The sequence below is a fragment of the Triturus cristatus genome, chromosome 4_2 (assembly GCF_964204655.1).
Source record: "Triturus cristatus chromosome 4_2, aTriCri1.1, whole genome shotgun sequence".
NCBI lineage: Eukaryota > Metazoa > Chordata > Amphibia > Caudata > Salamandridae > Triturus > Triturus cristatus.
This window is the reverse complement of record NC_140586.1, coordinates 503,934,342-503,954,408: the sequence shown is the minus strand read 5'-3', so window position 1 is coordinate 503,954,408 and position 20,067 is coordinate 503,934,342. Positions and strand designations below refer to the sequence as shown.

The 20,067-nt window shown below is 47.2% G+C and overlaps 1 protein-coding gene across 6 annotated transcripts in view; it reads right to left on the bottom strand.

Moving 5' to 3' along the window:
• Positions 1–20,067, bottom strand: part of SSX2IP (SSX family member 2 interacting protein) — a 450,188-nt gene that overhangs the window by 29,659 nt on the left and 400,462 nt on the right. For all 6 annotated transcript variants that reach the window (XM_085602084.1, XM_085602087.1, XM_085602088.1 and 3 more), the window contains one exon: positions 14,198–14,354. In XM_085602084.1, coding sequence (XP_085458210.1) covers positions 14,198–14,354 — 157 coding nt within the window. The remainder of the gene's footprint in view (positions 1–14,197; positions 14,355–20,067) is intronic.

The window sequence follows — 20,067 nt, the reverse complement described above, 5'->3', positions numbered from 1 at the left end:
TCCTGAGCCAATGAAGATCCCGACGATGGTTCGAGACTCCAGAGTTCTTAGGAATCTTGCATAGGAGTCTGACCGCAGCGTTTTGCGCTACCTGCAGTCGTCCGATGACAGATTTATTTGCGCCCAGATAGAGGATGTTGCCGTAGTCAAGCCTTGATGTGATAAGGGCATTGACTACGGTCTTTTGTGTTGACATTGGCAACATCCACAGGATCTTCCTCAGCCATTTAGCTATGGTGAGACACAGGCCGGTTACTTTACTGGCCTGTTTGTCCATGGATAAGGCATTGTCCAATACAAAGCCCAGGTTTCGAGCATGGGACACCGGGGTAGGAAAAGTGCCCATCTGGTCCGGCCAATGCGCAGGGTTCCACAGAGCTTTATCCTTTCCCAAAATCAGTATTTCCGTCTTGTCGCCGTTCAGTTTTAACTGGTTTGTTGTCATCCAGTTCAGTATTTTTAATAGTCCTTCCTTGAGTAACGACGGGGAGGGGGGACAAGATTCAGATAGGGAAAAAATGATTTGGGTGTCATCGGCATAGTTCATAAGCGTTAGACCTAGCTTTTCAACAAGTTCTGCCAGGGGTTTGAGATAGATATTAAAAAACAGAGGGCTCAGGATGGACCCCTGAGGCACTCCATGAGATGCAGGTAAGGTGTCTGACACGGCTTGTGCAGATGCGATCTGAAAGGTTCTGTTTGCCAGGAAGGATTTGATCCAATCCAGAGCCTTTCCTCTTACACCATTTATGTATAGCTCTTTAATAAGCGTTTCATGAGAGATGGTGTCGAACGCCGCACTTAGGTCCAATAACACAAGTGCGACCGTCTGGCCTTGGTCAAGAAGTTTCCTGATATGTTCAGTGACACCTAATAGGGCGGTTTCCGTCGAGAAGCCAGCCCTAAAACCAGATTGCAAAGGATGGAGTAAGGAGTTTTCTTCTGCAAAAGTGGCTAAAGTAGAGTGTACGTGTCTCTCAAGACACTTTGAAAAAGCAGGAAGTAGAGATATAGGTCTATAATTGGCCAATATTTCTGGGTTTGCATTAGGCTTTTTCAAAAGGGGTGTCACCATGGCATGCTTCCATAAGGCTGGGACAGTGGCAAGATCGAGGGATGAGTTTAAGAGATTGGCAATGATATCCAAAGACTGGTCATCCAATTTTTTAATAATTTTAATAGGGATGGGGTCCCTAGGGGAGCCGGATTTGACAGTTTTTAGGATTCCTTTTAAATTCTCTAATGAAAGAGTCAGCCAGGATTCCAGTAAGCTTTCACCCAAAGCAGTGGGTTGAGGCAGAATAGAGTCAGAAGGAGGTGGTGGGTCGGAAACAGAAATTTTAATCTTGATGTCTGAGATAATTTTATCGATTTTCTCAGTAAAGAAACAAGCTAACGCCTGACATTGTTGAGTGCTTAGGGGGGATGCAGCAGCTGTGGTATGTGCGCCCGCCAATTCCTTAACTTTGGAGAAAAGAGTTTTAGGCATGTTAGCTGCTTCGATAATTGTTTTTGAGACGAAAGCAGCTCTTGCTTTTGTACAAGCAGCATGATAGTGATTTCTGGCTTCATGATAACTTCTTTTGGCATTGTGGTCGTACTTTTTACGCCATTTGCGTTCTAATACTTTGCATTTTGATTTTTCAATTTTAAGGCTGTCGTTAAACCATGGAGCCGGGGGACGATGCCTACTCCCTTTGGTGCGAGTAGGGGGCAGACAGTTAATTGCTGCACTTGTTAGCCAGTTTTGTGTTTCAATTGCTGCGTGGTCCATGTTGGAGTTAAGGCTTGGAGGATTTTGTTTAAGTGCCGCATTTAAAGCATCGATGTCGACTGACTTCCAATTTTTTCTGTAAGTGACATCAGTATTATGTTTCACACTGGGGGAGGGTGGGAAGGTAATGCTAAAATTAATGAGATGATGGTCGGACCAGCCAGAAGGTACGGTGGCGATGTACGTGAGTTCCCTGATGTTAGATATTATGGGGTCCAACAAATGGCCCGCTGTGTGAGTAGGGCTAAAGTTTATTATAGGCAAATTTAGTGCGGCTAGATCTTCCAACAGATTATAACATGAGGGGATGGTGGGATCTTCAAGGTGTAGATTTAGATCACCCAACAGGGAGAAGTTGCTAGATGACATGTAGTAGGGGGTGATAAGATTTGCAAAGTTTGATACCCATTGAGAAGGGTTACCTGGAGGTCGATAAATCAGAAGGCCTGACATTGTAAAATTGGGGTTCAAAGAGATTTTGAAAAGGCCCGCTTCACAGGCTGGAATTGGTACAGATTCCAAAGTACATTTAAATTCTCTGTTAAAAATGATAGCTATCCCGCCCCCTACCTGTTTTTCCCTGTCTATTCTGACAATGGCGTAGTTATCGGGGAGGGCAGTGGCAACATCAGGGCCGGCGCTGTCATGTAGCCATGTCTCGGTTAAGAAGACAGCGCTAGGGCATTCTTCAGTAAGGAGATTAAAAATCTCATGCTTATGTTTAGGCAAAGATCGACAGTTAGTACTGTAAAATACGTATGTTGGCTGCAAGTTGTTACGTAATATTTTGCATTTCCTGTGTCTCCTGGATGGGTTGGGGTGGGGTTGATATATGGTGGTAGATAGTTTACATTCGGAGCAAACATGAGTTCCGACTTTGTGAAGGTTGGACAGAGAGCAATTCGGATTGGGGGTAGGGCGCAACGCTTTCAGAGCAGATGATGTTCTTACCAGCCTGGGAGGAGCAGTGGGAGTGAGAGCCTCAGCCTCGTGCCCCGTCCTGGCACGGACGGGCACAGACGGGCTAGTCTTTAGCGTGTCTTCGGCGTGCTGAAGGTGCGCCCGCTGCGCTCGACCGCTGCGCAGTCGAGTAGTGAGCATACTAATAGGAGGAGAGAGGAGTGGGCGTGGCTACGTGGGTGGGCGTGTCCCCGAGTCACGTGGTGCAGCGACGCTGAGGAGGGATAGAGGTCTTCCCCTTCAGGCGCTGTTTGTACAATGAAAAGAAGGCGACTGCCTCAGTGCGTTTTCAGTGATTTTAAAAATTCAAACATGAACACATGAGAATAAGTGCAAAATGGTAAGATTAAAAGAAACGCTAAATCAGTAGCAGCCCAGACACCCCGGCTTCCGCCTCAGGGTACTTTGCTGGTCAACCATCTTGTCTCTCCCCAAGCGCCACACGGGGAAAACGCGCGACGGCCATTTTTGGCACCCTGGTCTCTCTCCCTGCTCATTGCCGATCACCAGCGCGTCCCTCTGGCGCTGCGAACATCCCCCGCGCGCCTAACCACCCCCGCTCTCTCTTACATAGGCCATGAACCCTCTCCTTCTGCGCGACCCAGCCATGAAACCACATCCGACGCCTGACCGACATCCCATACATGGTCCTACATCTCTTAGATAACCCCCTTCCTCTGCGCCCAATTGTCCGAACCGATCCCAGGCCATCACCTAGCCCTGCGGATGCAGTTTATTGCCCCTACTAGAAGGGAAACACCCCACATCAAAGGGATTACAGTAGATCAAGGCCCTCCCCCACCCCCTGAGACCCGACCGGTCGCACACACCCCCGGGAATTGGCAGAATGTCCAGCTGTGTGATAGCCATCTCCTACTGTGGGTGGGGTGGGGACTTCCACTGTAGATATGTGTGGGAACGAGCTTGAAGTGGGGATTCTGAGGATGTTCTTTCATGTATCAAAGCGATCTCAAGAATGTGCCATGTATGATAAACCTGCAATAAAGTCATAAACCGGTGTATAAGAGGCCAGGCCTCAGAGATGCAGTTAGAGCACCTCGTGACGATACCTTGCTGTCTGATCTGATGTGTTCTCCTCCGGAGATAATAAACCTTGGTTTCCTGCCTTCCAGTCTCCGGCGCCTGCCTCTTTTGTTGGTTAAAATCATCGAATGGTATAAGAGGCGATTACCACCGGGCAATCCTTGATAGGTTATCGACCGCAACTGCCGCTACCTTTTAACAATACTACTGTTCACATGAACGCTAACTCTGTGCTGTCAAAAGGCTTAAAATAAAGGTATACAAATTGCAAGAATATATTCCGACTCCCTTATGTTTAGAGGAGCCAAATTCTGACCATTTGTCTGGCTTACTTATCAAAATTTGCACGCAACACTATTCTCTACCATTGAATTTCTAGCAATTACCATCGCCCTTGGCTCTCATTCCCAACATCGGGGACATTTAATGCGTATATAGTGGGTTGTGGCGTTTTACAATTTCCTGAGCTTTAAGCATCTCCTCCTGGGACCCCTCCTCTCTGGCCTTCCCTTCAGCCACTCCCCTCTCACTTGCAGAAACAACAAGCATTGGCATAGCCAATAGGTCTCACCTTTGGGACATTATAAGTGTTTAGTTATACAGCACAATATCCTTGGTGCAACAACATCAAGAGTTGCATGGCTAAACACTTATACGGTCCCAAAGGCGAAACCTATTGGCTATGCCAATGCTTGTTTAACTTCTCCCCGATGAGGGTGCATTCAGGGACCCGAGTCCACATGAGTGGAGCAGCATTGAGTAGAGTGGTACTGAGTGCAGCGACACAAATGTTTGTGGAGTCGCATTGATTGGAGTGTTTTGGAGTGGAGCCGAGTTGAGTGAAGTGGTGCTGAGCGGAGTGTTGTGGAGCTGAGTTTAGTAAAGTGGTTTTGAGTGAAGTTAAGTGAAGTGGTGCGGAGTGGAGTAGAGTTAAGTGAAGTGTTGTTGAGGGGAGTGTTGTGTAGTGGAGGTGAGTCAAGTGAAGTGGTGTCGAGTGGAGTAGAGTGGCACTGAGTGAAGTAGCATTGTGTGGTATGGAAAGTCGCCCAAGTTGCCACCGATTTGCTCTACAGTGCTTCAAAGCCTTTCGCTATTTAAATCCAATAAGAATATAATATGTTACCAATTATCTCGACCTACCTCTATGTAAACATCTGGTGCCTTATATCCAATGCAGGAGCTTGTTTTTTTAAAGATGGAGCACTCCGTAATTCCGGAGCACTCACTTTTCCAGGTTTGCAAGCACTCCAATTTTTGGAACATAGAGAACTCTTTATTTGCTTTGGATCTCAACATTTTGTTAAATAGTGAAGATGGTGGAAAAATCCAGGTATCTTGGTGTAGAAATTGCTGTTTACAAATAAATGTGTTTTAGACCGGGAGGGGCTAGTGGGCAAGGGAGCAAAATATTGTATTGTAATATTTATATAGTGCTTGCTTTCAGTATGTGGGGTGCTGAAGCACCTGCCTACATGGATAGCACTCTACACTGTGCAGGGTGTGTGGTTGGAAGAAAGTTCTTTGTTTTAAACCTATGTGGGAAGTGTTTCCACGCGGTGCATGATAACCACCGAGGTGCGGTTATCGTGAAAATGGGATGCAGTGCTTAGCAGCGTGATAAATGAAGAAATGTGAGAAAGATGTGCACGCTTTATGGTTTCTAGTAAACTGACAATTTTTGTAACTCTGCAAGTCCCTTTATGATATTTGTTATGTTCATAGTTCACTTAACTAGTTACTGCACTCACTACACTTGCTGCTCAGAATGCAAGAGTTGTTAAGTAAGGATTAGAGGGGCCTGGTGAGCAAAACACTCACATTAGAGAGGGTTTTTTTGGGAGGGGGTTGGTGCGGAGTGTCATTTGTAAAGATCCAGAAATGTTTAGGATAACAGCTTTCCACATAACTATTATCTTGAAATTTGTCCAAAAATTCGAAATTGGCCACCTATGCAAAAAAATGATGGTATACTTGTGAAATGCGTTTCCTTTCCCTCCACCTGTTTTGGAAAGCTCAGAAGAGACAGGTTTCAGGAATGGATATATTTGGTTTGAGCCGTTTCCAGGAAAGAACGCTACATATTTTTTATGACACTTTACGATGTGATCTCTCGCTAAGTCTGATTTGATGGGAGCTGGGAATAATGCATCTGATGGGGTCATGAGATATAACCTTATGGCGAGCTATAGCAATACCATTGCTTTCCATGTGATTAATAAACGTTGCACAAATTTGACTTCCTAATGCACAAACTAGTTGTCTCGCTAATTGTAAAATGAGAAACGAGAAGGGAACAATAGGAGAGTGGAGAAAGGGTGAAAAAATAAGAAAGGTGGGGAAAGAAACGTGATTGAGGGGAGTGGAACAACGGAAGAGAGTGGTGTAGGAGGAAACTAGGTGAAATATTTAGTTGGGAGGGAGACTAAGAGAGACTAGAGATGATGAGTAGGTGGAGGAAGGTGGAAATAGAGAAGGGGGAAAGAGAAGGGGGAAATGGAGGCGTCCTAAGACATGATACATCTGGTGTTGTACATTTGTTTGAATGCCAAAAATAATTGATCGAGATAAAAGTGATGCGCTCGGGTAAGGCACTTGGGGGCGCTCCTGTCTCGTTAGCATTTGGGTATCAGGGACAAAGAAGGTGATGACGTAGAAGGTTATGTAGGGTGGATAAAGCATGTGCGGCGTTTCCTTAGGAAAACAAAGAGGCGAATGGGTTCAGGAAAAGCTAAAGAGAGGTATCACAGCAGTTGGGGATAAAGGAGATGGAGCTAAGTGGCGGCACTAAAGAATATGCTGAACTCTTGGAAGGAAACCTGAAACTTAAATAGGTGAAACAAAGCAAAGTGATTTTGCCTACTTGTCTTCCTAAGTATAACACAGGATATTAAAAAGCATTCCATTGTTCCCGCAACGTGATGTAAATCATCGGATATTCTCAGACCCCACTTTTCTGAGTTAATTTACTCCAGTCCTAACATGCGTGAGAGGGAAGGAATATGCTACTTACCAGTATGCATCTGTTCTTGGCATGTAGAGCTGCAGATCTATACACTGTGCATAGATCGCCATCTGGTGTTGGGCCCGGATGTTTGCAGTTTGCTTTTCCTCTTGGAAAGTCTTTGGAAGTCACGAGGTCGGTGACTCCCCCTTTGGTTCGTATTGCGCATGGGCTTCGGCTCCATCCTCAGATTGTTTTTCGCCAGCAGGGAAAGATAGAGTGTAGTAGTAACAGTAAAGAAACCCATATATGTTGTATCTAAATAAGATAAACTGGAACGAATACAGGTAGCCGGGGAGGCGGGTGGGCGTGTATAGATCTGCAGCTCTACATGCCAAGAACAGATGCATACTGGTAAGTAGCATATTCCGTTCGAGGCATACGAGCTGCAGATTATACACTGTGCATAGATTATATAGCGGTACCCAACCCTAGCGGCGACCACCAGCATCCGTTGCAGTTGTTTGGAACAGTGTTTTTAGTACAGCCTGGCCTACACTAGCTTGTTGCTTGGTTTGCACATCTACACAGTAATATTTTGTGAAAGTGTGCGGTGTTGACCAGGTCGCTGCTTTGCAGATGTCATCTAGTGGTAGGTTTCCTAGAAAAGCCATAGAAGCTCCTATCTTCCTTGTAGAGTGGGCTTTAGGGGGAACAGATAGCGTTCGTTTTGCTTTGTGGTAGCAAATCTGTATGCATTTTACAATCCACCTAGCTATCCCTGATTTAGAAATAGGGTTGCCTTTATGTGGTGGAGAGAAAGAGACAAATAGCGGTTTGGTTTTTCTGAAAGGTTGTGTTCTTTGGATGCAGTAAAGTAAGGCCCTTTTAACATCCAGTGTGTGTAAAGCCCTTTCCGCAACGGTTTGAGGTTGTGAGAAAAGACTGGTAATTCTAGACTGGTTTAGATGGAATGGAGAAATGACTTTGGGTAGAAATTTTGGGTTGGTGCGGAGTACAAACTTGTTCTGATGCATTTGGAGAAAAGGTTCCTGTATAGTGAGTGCTTGTATTTCACTAACCCTTCTGAGGGAAGTGATGGCCACTAGAAAAGCTGTTTTCCATGTGAGAAATTGCAGCTCACATTTATGTAATGGTTCGAAAGGGGGGTCCCATTAACCTTGTGAGAACTATATTCAAGTTCCAGACAGGTGAAGGTGGTACCCTGGGTGGAATTACTCTTGAGGCCATCCATAAAGGCCTTGATAGCAGGCACCCTGAAAAGTGATAGGTGCTGCCTGTTCTGTAAATAAGCAGCAATTGCTGCGAGGTGCAACCGAATGGAAGTATATGCTAGGTTACACCTTTGTAGATGGAGCAAGTAACATATAATGTGCTGTATGGACACATTTAAAGGATTGATTAGGTTGTTGTGGCAGTAAACAACAAATCTTTTCCACTTTGCGGCATAGCATGCCCTAGTGGTAGGGCGTCTAGCTTCCCTGATAATATTCATGCAATCAGGGGGAAGGTTAAGGTATCCGAATTCTAGGACCTCAGCAGCCAGATCGCAAGAACCCATGGTTCTGGGTTAGGAGGCATGGTGAGAGGTGCAGCTTTTGGTGTGGTACTACCGAGAGTTCCAGCAGTGTGGTGTACCACGGTTGTCTGGCCCACGTTGGAGCTACTAGGATTAGTGTTAGGGAATGCTGTTGTAGCTTTCGCACCACTAATGGAATTCGTGGGAGAGGTGGAAAAGCATATGCAAATTTGCTTGACCAGTTCATCCATATCGCATTGCCTTTGGACAATGGGTGTGGGTATCTGGCGGCAAAGCTTGGGCATTTTTTGTTTTCGTGGGTGGCGAAGAGGTCTATCTGTGGATGCCCCCACATCTGAAAGAACAGGTGAAGAACCTGTGGGTGAAGTTCCCATTCGTGGATCTGCTGCGTTTGTCTGCTGAGCAGATCTGCCACGGTGTTTTGGACTCCTGGGACGTGTTGGGCCAGGAGAAAGATTTTTTGTGGAATTGCCCATCTCTATATGCTCTGTGCTAATTGAGAGAGCTGTGGAGAGTGTGTGCCCACCTGTTTTTGAATGTAGTACATGGCAGTCATGTTGTCTGTGCGAATAAGAACTGCCTTGCCTGAAATCTGCGTCTGGAAGGATTTTAGGGCGAGGAAGATTGCCAGTAACTCCAGATGGTTGATGTGGAGTAACTTCTGTTGCGGCGTCCATGTGCCCTGTACTGTGAGATGTAACAGATGAACTCCCCAGCCGGAGAGCGATGCGTCTGTTGTCAGGATTATTTGTGGAACCGGGTCCAGGAACGGTCGACCTCTGGAAAGGTTTGTGGTGTTCCACCACTGCAGAGAGCGATGGGTGCGACAGTCTACCAACACCAGATCTGTCAGTTGCCCCTGGGCCTGGTTCCACTGGCTTGCTAAGCACTCTTGGAGTGGACGCATCTGGAGTCTTGCATGGGGCACTATGAAAATGCAAGAGGCCATCATCACTAACAGTTGCATAAACACTCTTGCTGGGAGAGTGTTGAAATATGAATTTCTGACGCAGAGCCTTTATGTTTGCAATCCTGGCAGGATTGGGATAGGCTATGGCTTTTGAGGTGTCTATGGTAGCACAGAGGTATTATTTTGTGTGTGATGGTACCAGGTGGGACTTTTGATGGTTCACTGTGAACCCTAGCTGGTAAAGCAGTTGGATTGTAGCGGCCGTGTGTTGCACATATTGTTCGTAGGACGTGGCTTTTATTAGCCAGTCGTCCAAGTAGGGGAAGACGTGAATGTGCTGTCTTCTGAGGTGTGCAGGCACTACTGCTAGGCATTTGGTGAATACCCTTGGTGCTGTTACCCCGAACGGGAGCACCTTGAACTGGTAGTGTTGCCCGTCCACCACAAATTTGAGGTACTTTCTGTGAGCCGGGTCTACTGGGATGTGAAAGTATGCGTCTTTCAAGTCCAGAATGGTGAGGAAGTCGTTCTGGGAGAGGAGTGGAAGAACCTGTTGAAGGGTTACCATGTGAAAATGGTCTGAATGTATGCAAGTATTTAGAGGTCTGAGATCTAGGATAGGTCGTAGAGTCTCGTCTCTTTGGAATCAGAAAGTACAGGGAGTAGACCCCTAAATTTTGTTGATTTATGGGGACCTGCTTGTTTTTGCAGGAGGGAGATCACCTCCTGTTTTAGTAACATAGTATGTTCTTGAGACATAGGGCGTTGCCTGGGTGGAATGTTTGGGGGGGGGGGGGGGGGGTAGATGTTAATTCTAGGCAATACCCTGAACGAATAATTTGGGTCACCCATCTGTCTGAGGTGATTGTCTCCCAGACGTGAAGGAAATGTTGTACTCTGCCCCCGACCGGAGTGGAATGGTCTGGAGGGAGCGGGGGAAAGTCATTGGATAGAGGTGTGGCAGAGCGGGCGGTATTTGTCTTGCCTCTGCCTTTATTATTATTGCCTCTATCTACCTCTTTGATAACCCTTTGTGAAGGTAGATTGAGTAGGGGATTTGTAGGACGTAGATGCACTATCCGAGGAGTAGCCTCTGCCCGTGCCCCGAAAGGAAGAGCGGCGAAAAGAGCGCCTAGGAGTGTGTGACTGTAGGGCTCCCATGGATTTCTCCGTGTCAGTATCTTTTTTCATCTTTGAGGGCTTCATCAACTTTTGGGCCAAATAGATGATCTTGGTCAAATGGGTGGTTCAATATAGAGGCTTGTACCTCAGGTTTAAACCCTGAAACTCTGAGCCAGGCATGGCGACGGAGAAGGACACTGGTGTTTATGGCCCTGGAGGCTGTGTCTGCTGCATCTAGGGCACAGCGTATAGAGGTATTAGTTATTGTTTTTCCCTCCTGGATCAATTCATTAGCCCTATTCCTGTATTTTTCAGGGAGATGGTGCATGATGGTCTCTAACTCATCATAATGCGCCCTGTCGTATCTGGCCAATAGCGCTTGCGTGTTGGCGATACGCCATATATTGGCGGCTTGTGACGCAGTGCGCTTCCCTGACGCGTCTAGGAGCTTGGACTCTTTGTCAGGTGGTGGTGCTTCGCCTGAGAATTTGAGCGCTTCCTAGCTGTAGATACCACTAGGGAATCCAATGGTGCAGGACCTTTAATGTATGAAGGGTCTGTGGGGGCGGCTTTGTATTTTTTCTCTATACGGGGGTTGAGGACCCTGGCCCTGACTGGGTCTTTAAAAACCACCGGTGCATGTTTAATTACTCCTTTTAACATAGGTAGAATGGCAGTAGACCTATGTGCATTGTCGAAGAAGTCTAGGAGAAAATCTTCCTCCACTGGGTCAGTATGTAACTCCAGCCCGTGGTAGTGTGCCGCCCTTTGTAATAGGTGGTGAAAGCCTAAGGAATCTTCAGGTGGGGATGGGCCGAGATGGGTAAAGGTCATCCTGTGGGACATCTGGGATGACCAGATTGTTATAGTCGTCCCATGGGTCTGGAGATCCAGTAGGGGTGGGGTCTTGTGGCACATCTGCTGGATCATAATAAGGGTCTCCTAAATCATCTGGGACAGGAGACGAGGTTGGGGAACGATGAGGCTGGGGTGGAGAGGGTGGAGGAGGTGGGGAAGGCACTCTGAAAGGGGAGGTAGCAGTGTCTTTCCTCTTTGGAGGTGAAGGTGGAGCTGGTTATTCCAAGTGTCTCTTTTTTGAAGACAATGTCAAATGTCCAGTTTTTGGATCCTTGGTGAGTGTCTTTTGCAGAGGATCCGGTGTGAAAAGGTCTTGCGATACTGGTTGTTCGGTCGGCGCCGAAGTTTTCGGGGCCGACGGCTTTGTAGGCTTGTCTAAGCCGTGCTTCTTTGGGACCTCCGTTTTTTTGGTCGGTGTCGAAGAAGGCTTCGGCACGGGAGTGTCGGTGCCGAGGGCCTTGTGATGTTTGGTCGGCACCGGAAGGGCAGGTTGACACCGAAGTCTTTGGTACTGGGTTCGGTGTGGAGATGGAGGCCGATTTTTTTCTTCGGTGCCGAAGGGTGTTTTTCGGTACCGCTGGTCGGCTGACTCGAGTCCGAACTGCCGGAAGGCTTAATAAGCTTCTTTACTGGGCCCGAAGGTGGGGTGTGAGAAGCAGTATCCTTGGTCTTGCCTAGGCCCGAAGGCAAAGGTGTGACCGAAGCCTTTTTGGGTGTCGGCGTGGGAGGGGGTAGATTGGTACTCACGACCCTCTGCGCCGGGGTGATGTCCTCCACATCGGAGTCGTCGGCCTCGGAAGCACTGATGAGGTAGTCGTCCTCTTCTTCGATGTTCTGCTGTCCCGGAGCTTCGACGTAGTCTCCGAAGATGTCCACTGGTGCGGAGGTCGAGGAGTGCGCCATGTTGCGTCTAGCCCGTCGATCTCGAATAGTCTTTTTAGAGCGAAAAGACTTGCAGGCGGGACAGTCTCGGGCCTCGTGCTCAGGGGAGAGGCAGGGGTTGCACACCTCATGAAGATCGGTGTGGGGGAATATGGAGCCACATCGAGGGCACCTCTTGAAGGGAGTTTTCCATCAGCCGAGACCGGAGCCGGAATAGGCCCGAAGGCCGCCGTACGGAATCGAAGAAGTGCCGAAGAGAAGGTGATTAAGATGATTTATTATCTGAAGGAGCTCGATGAGCGAGGATTCTTGCTTCGATCGTTGAACTGGAAAAGTTCGGAACCGGAGCGCGAAGTATTACATCCGAGCCCGATGGCGGAAAAAAACAATCTGAGGATGGAGCCGAAGCCCATGCGCAATACGAACCAAAGGAGGAGTCACCGACCTCGTGTCTTCCAAAGACTTTCCAAGAGGAAAAACAAACTGCAAACATCCGGGCCCAACACCAGATGGCGATCTATGCACAGTGTATAATCTGCAGCTCATATGCCTCAAACACTGAATTTGTGTGGGTGGCAATAGAACTCAGCCAGCAGTGAAGTGCCCAGGCAAAATAGCATGTTCAAGCAACATCACAAAGCCACTGAGCTGGGCCCACTTTAATGCCTTTGCAAGACATCACCAGAGAAGAGTCATCAACTCTGCACTAACCTCCTGGCAGGGAACTTAAAATGCAGAATCACTACCCGAGCCCAGATCCTGTAAATAACTCCTTCTCGTACACCCACTGCTTCCGCCTTCACAGTGTGCTCCATCTAAGGGGAAAATAAAGGGGGGGGGTGGGGAAGGGGGTGTACAAGGACTCATCACGTGATCACACAGGGAGGAAATTAACTTTCTAGACACCCCAGAAAAGAGCTGGGGTTTGCTTCGAGCTCACAATCAAGTAGTAAAGGGAGGGGGTGTCACAGTGATTCTTCGCACCATAAAACCATGCACACAAAGGCCAGGCCGAGCAACAGACGCTGAGCCCAGCAGCATACTTTAGCCGCCTTTGAAGTATAATGCGGTGGACACACTTGTACAGCGACCTCACTCATGGCCTGTTGGCGGATCGCAGGCCCTGAGCCCCTGCACAAGCCCTGGAGTCCGGAGAGCAGTCACTGGCTGTGCAGGGGCAAAACAGGATGCACGGGGAAATGTAGAAATGCCTGCTTCCTCCTGGTCACCCAGAAGTAGGTACAGTGGATGCGAGTGAGAAACCTTTTTTAGTCTTACTTTAGGAATGCGTAGGGGGTAAAAGTTTGGTACTTTTCCATTTTTTCCTTGCTTTCCAATATTCACAGTTTTAAAAGCATTAACCTAAAATATAGTTTTCTCCGCATCCTTCTAACGAGCATATGAAAGGAAAGAAACAGCAAACACAATGCAACATTGTGACTTACACTAAGTATTTCCACATAGGGTGAAAAGTATGGGGAAACAAATCCTTCACATACCATTCTACTTAACTTTTCAATAAACATGCGGAGAAGGAACGCAACACACACCAGGCTGAGAGAGACCCCTGTCTGTGAACAGCACCGAGATTGGGATCTCCCTCCATGGGAGACTGAGCCAGGCAGAAGAAAGGCATGAAGCCACGCACTATGCACTGTGTCGGAGGAGGGGACTTGGACACCTGAGGCTGCGAAGCCCCCTTTGCCACAGGCAGCACAAGATGAAAGAACAGCTTCTCAGCTGCTGACAGGAAAGGAGCAGGACTCACGCGTCATAGTCAGCACTGAACGTAGGGATTGCTTGCAGGACGCTGCCCATAGCCGCAGCAATACTTCTCAGCAAGAGGCACGGCAAGCACTCATCTGCTGCACTGCACGTAGGGACTGCGTGGAAGTTCCTGCTCGCTCGCACAGCAATACTCAATGGGAGTGAGCTAGCGAGAAAAGGTGGGACACACACCCATCATTAGCACAGAAACACAATTCAAAGTGTGGGATGAGTCAGACCCCACAAAGTACAGACAACAGAGCGCCTAAAAACGCAACCGCTGTTTAGGTTTGACCTAAAATGACAATACATTGTATTAGCTACATTATGCATTAAGATATCTAACCAGTCATCTGAAACTGTGCAATGTTAATGTACCTGTCTCCTTGAACAAGATGTACTGTTTTGCAAAGCTCTATTGCTGGCGTGGAGGGAAGAAGTTTCCTTGATGATCTGGAAGGAACACAAGCTGACCCAGGATGAGATTTCTTTTGATGTGATCTTGTTTGCAATTTATGATCATTTTGGTCAGGACCTAAAAAAAGGAATTACTATACTTATTTCAACAAGGTCAACAATTTGCAATCGTTTTCCATTTTCAACATGACCCACTTGCACACAACTACAATATTGTATGCAAAGTCATATTCTTCAGTTTCCAAAGGCTACAAGCCATTTACTAACCTTCAACTATTGAGACTTGCCATAATACCTTAATAGTCTAAATCTATAAAGATGTACAAGGGTAACACATTCTCTAGATAAACATTACAACTTGCCACATGTTCGCAGAGACAGGTTTATAACTTACAGAGCTACAATTGAATTAAACGGCAAAAGACATGAACATGTTTATTACCTTTGGTAACAGTCTTTCTGGTGAAGGCTACTGATCCCTTACCTTTTGAATATTCCTCAGGTGTAAGACTGAATCAAGAAATGTTTCCATAGTATCTCTGCACGCTGGAAGGTGGTGCCGTATAAAAATGTCAGTTGCTTTCAAGACTCCCATAGCCCCCAGGTGCGAGTCCCACAAGCAAATTAAAGACCAGTGTGCAGCTAGATAGTGTCTCTACCAAAAAGAGCAGTTTAAGATGCAGATCACTCACCTTTTGAATAGATACCAAAGCAGTACCTATGGGAGGTGGGCTGTGAATGTATTCAAACCAAAGAGTCATGCAGAACTAACCAGGCTAAGTGTCCTTCTTGACAGACTTGGCTGTCCAGGCAATAGCGCTTCGTAAACTTATCTAGGGATACACAATTAGCTACCTGGCAGATACCTAGGACAAAGACTTCATATGCTAATGCAGTAGTAGAAACTTTGGCCTTGGAAGGTGGGCTTGTAAGCTTTCTGGAGACTGCTTATTTGCCAATGAATAGAAGATTTAATCCAGAGCACGATCCAGCCAGAGGTGGCACGCTACTACACAGCCTTGCCTTTATTTACTCCAGCAAACCCCACAAAGAGCTTATCGTCCACCCAATGTTTTTTGGTATGATGGATTTGTAGAAACAGAGCTCTTTAAGCAATGCACCCTCTCCTCCTCCTCAGAGGGGCGATGAAGAGAATAGAAAGCTGCTCGGGTGATGGTTTGACCAATGTGGAATGGCATCACAACATTTGGTAGAAAGGAGGCTTTAGGTTGCAGAACCAGCTTATCAGAGAAGAAAGTGGTGTATGGTGAATGTTATTATCGAAAAGAGATATGCAGTACCTATGAAAAGATTGTCTACCAGAAGGAGATGAGGGGAGTGCTCCTTTAGGAGGAAGGGCCCTCACACACCCAACGGGGAGTCATGCTTCATCATCAGGCAGCTCCTCGTTGGGCGCGCTGCAATGCCCAACGGGCCCCGCAGAGGGCTCTTTGCCGGAGTTCCTTTCTTTTTGCTGATGTATTGCGTGGGGCATGATAGAGAAGTGTGTGAATGGAGAGAGTAGACTGGAGGAAATGTGCAGTAAAAATAACTATAGGAGCCCAAAAGACTAATTTATTTGCTGGGTTCCCATGTTGTGATTAAAAACGTGAATTCGGAGAATGGTCCACTCTAGCATGTTATAGGTAAGGAAATAAAAGGTCAACATGTTTCATGCCTGATATTGTCCAAGTGATCATGGCATTTCTTCAGGACCAGTTATCCTCATCTGCTCATGTTGGGGTGGCCAGTACAAGTGTATAGTACCATTCCCTAAAATAGTCACACAGATGTATAGTATACCTTCTGGGTAAAACCCAATTACAAGTTTATTGGGGCCCCAATCGCGTGGGCCAGAATGGACGCTCAGTGGCATAACGATAATCGGCTGTCGGTGATCATGTCTAGCTGCTGACCCACCCTGAGTTCTGCCATTGCAGAAGTGATGTTCTCCGGCATGTATGGTGAATGAACAAACAAAGCCTGAATCTCACTCAAGCCGTGCAGATGTGATTGCAATCAGGAACACAACTTTAATGGTAAGAAGCCGCAAAATACATCTTTTGAACGGTTTGGAGTACACGTTAAAATAGTAAAGACATGATTAAGGTCCCACTTGGGCATCACAAACAGAAGAGGGAAACACGTTGTGTAGCCATTTAAAAAAGTGCATTAAAAACTGGTGTTTTAAACAAAGAGGGCCAGGCAACTGTAAGACGACCAGGAGAGCCGAAAGAGAACCCTTAACCCTGCCCAGAGCAAGGCCTTGCTGGGTGAGATGGAACAAATAATGAAATGGGCAGTATGACCTGGGGGGAGGCGGGGTTCAACCTGTCAAGTACCAAGCCAATCTGTCCCAATGTTTAGCGTAAATAGTTTGTCGAGGAACGCCTGGCTGCCAAGAGGACATCAACCACCTCCAGAGAAGGTTTAAGCTGTTCAGCTGTCGCCGCTCAACCTCCATACATTAAAGTGGAGGTTGTGACGGCTCATGTGCATAACCCCAGCCTGTTGCTGCAACAGTAGGTCCTCCCAGAGGGGCAGCCTGATGAGAGGACAGATGCTCAAGCCCAGGAGTTCTGAATAACAAAAATCCATGCCCAATCAGCAGCCACTAACAATGACTGGGGCCCGGTCTGTCCTGATCTTGAGAATTCAGGCAGAAAAGTTATCAGCGGGAAAGGTAGTCCATGTTCCCCACCCAGCCCTGTTTGTTGAAGTGCCACATGGTGGTGGTGTGGTCTATTAGCACCTGTACGAGCCTCCCACCGATGATCCGAGGGAGCGCTTTCAATACCAAGATTGATATGAAGTCAAGAAACTGCCTCTGATCTCCACCTCTCCCAGATAGCCGCTCCAGCCCAGTAGCAATGCATAAGTCACCAATGTCCGCTCTGGGTGGGGAAGGAAGAGGGGACTGCCGGTGGGGGGGGTGGGGGGGGGGGGGTGGGGGGTGGGGGGGGGTGGGGGGGGTGGGGTGGGGGGGGGGGGGGGGGGGGGGTGGGGGGGGTGGGGGGTGGGGGTGGGGGGGTGGGGGTGTGTGGGGGTGTGTGGGGGGTGGGTGTGTGTGGGGGTGTGTGGGGGTGGGGGGGTGTGTGGGGGTGGGTGTGTGTGTGGGGGGTGGGGGTGTGTGGGGGTGTGGGGGTGGGGGTGTGTGGGTGGGGGTGGGGGGGTGTGTTTGTGTGGGGGTGGGGTTGCAGGGGTAGGCAGCTGGGCGTGTGTGGGGGTGTGTGGGGGTGGGGATGGTAGGGATGGTAGGTGTGTGGGGGGGTGAGTGAGTTGAGTGAGTGGGTGGGGGGTTGTGAGTGAGGTGAGTTGAGTGGGTGGGCTGGTGTGTTGGAGAGAGTGGGTCAATGTGGATGGGTGTGTGCGAGTGGTTGTGCAAGTGTGTGTGAGTATGCGAGTATGAGTGTGCGAGTATGAGTGTATGAGTATGTGAGTGTGTGTGAGTGAGAGCAATGTGTGTGTGAGCGACTAGCAATGTGGGTCCATCAGTAGCTCTGTGAGTAACTGGGCTGAATGGAACCTCACATGCCCCTTTATTGAACAAGATTCCACAGTTTTGTAGAAAAGTCTACCCAACAGGAATACTATGTACTGGTTAATTGGTAAGTGCTCGCACATTCAGCAGTGGTGGGAGAGGACACTCCTGGTACTCCCACAGTGCTGTATCTTGGACAAATGTGTGACTAATAGACAGCACCACCCTCCAGAGACCGCATGACTCATGGAACATCCATTCAGAGGAAAATCCTCCACGAACAAATAAGACAGGTGAGTGCCCTAGGCCGGGACAGATACACTCAGCCCTGACGAAGGCCCCAGACCCAAATGGGCTCTTAAAGCGGGCTGAAACATGTTAGAACGAATATTGGAGGTTTAATTGATTGCTTATATTCAATAAGAAACCTCAGAATACGTTTTGATCTATAGCCCAGGTACCCAACGTATAAAGGAAATCTTTAGGTATACCTGTAGGTATTTCTAACTGCAAAAGTTTCACACGGGGCCCTACTTATTCAGTTAGATTTAATTTAACTCCTCCCAATTCGTCTTTGAGTGCGCCATGGTGGTATCATCCAACCAAGGTGTGGATAGGCTCCGATGATGGAAGCATGTCACGATAAGTGAGTGAGGTGTCTACTACAAGATCTTTGTATATCAGAGAGGTCTATATTGGGAACACTTTGACAAATTGTTAATGAGTGGTTATCCCCAGAACTCATTGAACATTCCAGTTGCCTTTTGGGAATGACTTAAAACTGGGAGAAGGCAACTGGTCTAATTTTCTCTTGCTCTCTGTATTGTAAAAATAATTGGTAAGTGCTACCTAGTTGGATAAATGTCTAGTGCATATTCTACACTACAGCAGCATAATGGACAGGAGGAAAAGTCTCCAGCGACCTTGTGTGTGTTTTGGCAATGTGAGTGTTCCTAGTGCTTCTTTATCCAGAAATTTGTGCTAACATGAATCTTCCCATTAAGACAATGAGAGGCGAATCTCCACCAACCAAGCGTACTTCCACTTAACTGTATAAAGTAAGTGCTTCTTTATTTGTTGGAGTTGTCCTCATTCACTACGGTATCAAGAACACGTCCCCAAAATCAGCGGGAAACATGTTGGGGGCCTTTTCAGCAGCAGGATGCCATCATCCTGACAAAAGGTGGGAAGACCACTGCATACTAAAGGGAAAGGGGCAAGGCCAAACAGGTGGAGATTGAGGTGATTTTTCACACTTGAACACTCTTACTCATTTAAACTGAGAACAATGGACTCTGCTCTCACCAGGAGAGACCAATAAAGAACCCACTTGTCACAGTAACTACAGATTGTGCTCCAACAGATAAACGATGCATTCACCTTCATCAAGAATTTCAGATCGTTTTTCAATGTGGAATTGCAGAGTGCACACATGCTTTGCCAAGCCCAGAAAGTGGAGATAATTTGTCCTGGTGCACCTGCTATGCACATATTTATAAATGACTCCCGTTGAGATTTAATTTTTATGAAATGAGCATCAGTGTCAGAATTGCCCAGGCAAAACTTAATGGGGGGGCCAAGCGGCCTCTCCTCCCAGGGCTGATTTCGGCCCTGGGGACCCCATCCCCTGGCCAAAATTCATTGGGGTGGTGGGCCGCGCAGCTTAGCCAACTTACAAGGTTTAGATGACGGCATGGCCCACTTACACGGTTTAGCAGATTGACAGGACATCCTTTGCTGCAGAAGGGAGAACAATTATAAGGAACAAGGAGACCCTAGGAGTCAGAAGGGACCAAGGGTGTAAACATTATTATAAAGGAACAGTGGTCCCATTCAATTAGAGTAAATTAAGGTGCCACAATTAGTACAATGAAAATTTTTATGTTTGAAGACAATGCAGAGATAACTAGTAAATTACAGTAAATAGTGAGAAAAAAGTAAAAAATAGTGAGTGAGTTGGTGGCAGGGTAATAGGAAATCAGCCGATTTTCGGTACCCAGGCAAGTGATTTAAAAGGTGACTTTTTGGTGCTCGAAGGTAGTTGTTAACAAAAAGTCAGTAAGACATTTCATACTCCGACATTTCAATTTGCAATACAATGGAGTTTAGAAATGGTTGTCGACGACGTTTCGATCCCTTAGCGAGTGGTGGTATCTCTTCAGGACACGAGAATGACAATTATTTGCCTGGGAGGTAGCCTAGTGGGGAGGGGGAGAACAACAATATGCAAAGTTAGGAAGGGAGGTTAGAAAGAATAAAAGAAGGCGAAGGGAGAGTGGATTAAAATTGGAGCAATTAGTAATATACGAGGAGAGAGGAGTGCCACAAAGGTGGTGCAGAGAATTAAATT